We start from the raw sequence: 4,348 nt of genomic DNA, 5'->3' as shown, positions 1-4,348 counted from the left end.
ACTTAATTTAATTTTTATATATACACACATATCATAAAAATGTCCTAAATAGGGTAAGCTTTGGAGAAACAAACCACTGGAACAAGTCACCGCACAACAAAATAACTATGGAGTCATTTAACAACTAAAACTCACAGGCCTGACATACTAACCTCATCAAACTCATCACCAAAGGCAGCTCGGTTTGAGATAGCATCTGAAATTTCCTGGGCAACATCTTGCTGTTCAGTGATATCTTGCATCAAATCATCAATTTTGTTCAAATCCCTGGCAAGAGAACATGGAAACATTTCTTAAAGATATGTCATTCAACAGACCCTATTTTCTTTTTATGCCCATGGTTGTATAAACAGAACTCACAGGGAACAATTTCACTCACCTACACCTTACTGTTTCCTGGCAAGCTTCTGTGTGTTTTATTCAGTCCAATTTCTTCCACTTTGGGGTTATAACAAAAGTGTGTCTCTCTCCCTCTCTGTGCTTCTCATACCTCTGTGAGCCACCAGTCACATTCCCTGGGCAGATCCCATCTCCTTCCCAAGGTCAGCATCTTTACAGATGGATCTTTTTTGATGTTAAGCTTTCACCAGAACTAGGGGGAACTCAACAGGACTATACCCCATTTAAAAGCTTCCCTTTATTGTTAACTTCATTATTGTTGCAATTCCTGTTTATTTCTCCCAGAACAACCTTTCTGATTTAACTCTGTTTATTCAGGCAGGAAACTGCCTCATTAAACAATATAGGACATATAAAAATACTACAGGGACAAAAAAAAATTACTCTTTTTTTATTCAGGTCTAATTAGTACTTTGAATCACACAGTCCAGCTTATGGACTTTGATAAAAAGAGTCCACTTAGTTTCTTCAACTAAGTTTTCTTCTGGAAAAACCAAGGGTAGAGGCCAGTCTCCACTGCCAAGGCAGACTTAAAAACCCAGGTACCCCACAGGTCTCTCTAGTTCAGTGGACTTCCTTCTAGACTTGCTGTTAAGAAAAGGTGTTTTTCTGCCAAATATAACACTACAGCACCAATACCATTCCTGACATTAAATGCCTGAACCAAAAATGAAGTCAAAACCGGCTGACTAGATACAATAGTCTGTAGTGATGAAATAGTTTGAAAGTGGTCAGTAAGCTCAACCTGAAAGCTATTAGAAAACACTTACATATTTTCATGTACTTTTTTCATAGCTTGTGCAGCATAACCCATATTCTTGAGCACTTCTGTGTTGGTGTGGGAATTTTCCAATGCCTCTCTCTGGAACTCAATGGTTGAAAGTGTCCCATCAATTTGATTCAACTGTTTCTCGTATCTCTTTTTTCTCTTCAGTGCTTGTAAGGCAGCTGGAATGGGAAAAGGCAAAGTGCACTGTGTATTTTCACAGCAAAACGCAAGGACAAGTAGTTCAACACCAAGCTGACCTGCAGAATTTATAATTCTCACCCTCCTACCTTACTAGTAGGGAGACAAAGTCTGACCACACCAGATCAGCAGCCTGTTTATCACCAACATGCTGTTGCATGAACATGCTGGGAAGCCTCTTTTAGGTTAAGTCCTTCTAGCACCACAGGGAAGAGCAGCTTCTTCCTCCACTGCGGGAGATCTTGAACTCCATCCTGTGCGCACAGGCAAAGCAGAGAAGATGGGGAGGAAAAAGAAAAACATCAGAGAGAAGTCAGAAAGGAGGAAACAGAGGAAAGACAGACAAGAAGAGGTTGCAAAACATAAGTGAAAAATAAGGAAGACAGCATAAGATCTGTCATGATAACCACACCTCCACCAACGCTGCTTTCTAAACTTCGACTCAGCAGCAGAAACTGTCAAGTCCAAGAGAAAGCCCAAATGGCCTAAGCAAGCAGGTAGGTTAGATCAGAGGAGGACTCACATTTCTCTGGCTTTCAGCTGCATCTATTTCTTACAATCACTTAGGAGCATGATCTTTAAACCTTAGAACTTGAAAACATATAGAACTTTGTAGACACAGCCACAGTCAAATCCATTTACTCCCCATTATCTTTGTAAATCGTTGAGATTAGTCTTTTATATTTGCTAAGTTATAACCAGTGTATTTGCCCAGAGTAATTCATTACCAGAATAAATGCACATAACAAGCAGGAGGAGAAAAGGCTTCTGGGTGTGGAACACACAATCTTGCCGCAAGCATTTCCCGACCATTATCCTTCCTGAACTTACACATGTGCCAGGCAAGAAAAAAACCAAGCAAAACCAAAAGAGACTGAGTTAGCTTATTGCTTTTTCAATGCTGTTTAATACCCACATCCTTTCCCTTGTCTCTTACATTTAATTTATAAATCAGGTTCACAGCCAGCAAACAGCTGCAGCCCCCCAACGATAGCAGCCATTACTGTTGCTGTCCTAGTCAAATAATTGCCCACATGCAGTAGCACTGAACCTTGACATTGGGGTACACAGCTTCTCAAATGAAGGTAGAATCCCTCCAAGGAAGGGGCATAGAATTACGTGTGTAACACCACGCCAAAAAATTTAATGCTTTGTTGACAAATGCTTGAATCAACGCAGTCAAAATTGCTCATCATTAGCTGTGCCAAGACAACCAGGCTAAGATACACAATGCCTTCTAGCACCTGCAGTAAAATGTGTCAGGACAGCAAATCGCAACAGATTAATCACGGTATTCAAATTCAAGATTTTCCCAGGTTTGGGGGGATGGTCCAAAGATCATGTGTATTCTGAAAAAGATGCGTGAACCCCAGATGATGTCATGCAAATGGAAAATGTGAGAACTGTAAAATTCTCATTGGCCATTCCAAAATACATCAGTTTGACTTAATGACAAATATTATTTTTACCTACTTATTATTTCCCTACTTATTTAAGCTTATTGTTGGTAGCATTAGGATACCAGCCACTCCCCCCACTTCAGCTGAATCAAAATTTGATACTGGATTCTTAGGTTAGGAAACTAGAGATTCCGGATAAATTTAATACTCTGAAACCATGCATAACACCAGCTATGCCAGAGAAGACCCTAAAGCCCCGCAGACTGAGGAGCACTAACTGGCTGATGCAGAAAGGCTTCAGCTGGAATAAGTAGCTACGACAGGGAAATAATTCCAGTCAGTGTTTTTCAGAAATGGGACTCTGTAATGGTGCTGTTATTATTGGCTGCTCAGAGAGAAAATGGATTCCCTCAATTACATACAAAGCAGTTGTTTTCAAAATCCTCAAGGTTCCTGTACTAAGATTTAATTAAACCGCGCCCAACTTAAGAAACCAGAGAAGAAGCTAAACTCTGTGACTTCACCTATTCATAAACAGCTTTTACTAATTACTGTAGTGCAACACATCACCTTTGTTAATCCTTTTTAGTTTTACCAGTGACTTATAGAACAAAGCATTTCATAGGAAATCAATTCATACTCCTTCCTTACCAACCAAGGCATAATTCCCACATCAGACCATATGATTTTTCTCATTTGTATTAAATGAATGCCCTTCATTGCACAGTGTCTTGTAATAGTAGCTCCCATAGCTAAGATATAAGAATTTCCTTGTTATCTGAAATCTATTTTTCTGTGCTTTATAGATTATTATGAACTTAAAATGGCTTTCTACTGCACATGCAAGCATCTTAAAATTTGTGTGCAACTCTTACAAGAAGACTGAAATGCTTCACAGAGATGCTACTCCATTATAATAACCAAACTGAAGAACAACATATCTATCAAAAAAATGAAGAAATTGAGAACATAAACTTACTTCACTGAAGGTCTAAGAATGGCACTGAAAAAGGGTGTTGCCCATTCCAAAGATTTCAAAGAAGAAAGACAGCCCAGGGAGGAAGAGTCTAAGCAGGGGTAGAGACTGAAGAAGCAACTGCAATTAATACCAATTCAACCAGGAAGAGGTGGAGGTCTTCTCTAGGAAAAAAGCAATCTCATACACTGTCTCTGTTGTGCTACAAAGAAGCCAATTCAACTCCTGCGTTTCATAATGAAGTAGTTAGCAGTTGTCTGGGCTTTAGCACATTTCCTGTGCTCTACTTCTAAGTCCAGCAAGCAGGATACAGCTCACAGATTAGGAGCCACTGCTTTTAATCTGAGTTTTTATTTACACGAGAAGCGGCTGTAACAACAGGAGACTATTATGTCAGTTGAAGTATGCATATTAAAGAACTACTGTTACTGACATACAGAAGGACTCTTTTCCAATATCACTACTATGCTGATACTTTATTAAGGAAGCAGAAATGGCCAGCTAGGCAATAGTGATCCTGGCCACACAAAATATCCAGGTTTCTAAAGGAAAAAAAAAAAAAACCTAGTGACATGGGAAGAGTTGTGGCACCCTCCCTTATGGTTT

The 4,348-nt window shown here is 39.4% G+C and overlaps 1 protein-coding gene across 1 annotated transcript; it reads right to left on the bottom strand.

Annotated features, from left to right (window-relative positions):
* Nucleotides 1-152: 152 nt before the first annotated feature.
* On the bottom strand, nucleotides 153-1,347 carry LOC104621029 (charged multivesicular body protein 4c-like; the record flags this gene model as incomplete). Its single annotated transcript, XM_010287410.1, has 2 exons — nucleotides 153-267; nucleotides 1,170-1,347. Coding segments are annotated over 2 exons (293 nt in total), but the record flags the coding sequence as incomplete, so codon positions are not given.
* Nucleotides 1,348-4,348: the final 3,001 nt, after the last annotated feature.

This window comes from Phaethon lepturus, unplaced genomic scaffold (genome assembly GCF_000687285.1).
Source record: "Phaethon lepturus isolate BGI_N335 unplaced genomic scaffold, ASM68728v1 scaffold30625, whole genome shotgun sequence".
NCBI classification, from domain to species: domain Eukaryota; kingdom Metazoa; phylum Chordata; class Aves; order Phaethontiformes; family Phaethontidae; genus Phaethon; species Phaethon lepturus.
The sequence above is the reverse complement of the archived record's forward strand: the minus strand, read 5'-3'. Positions and strand labels throughout refer to the sequence as shown.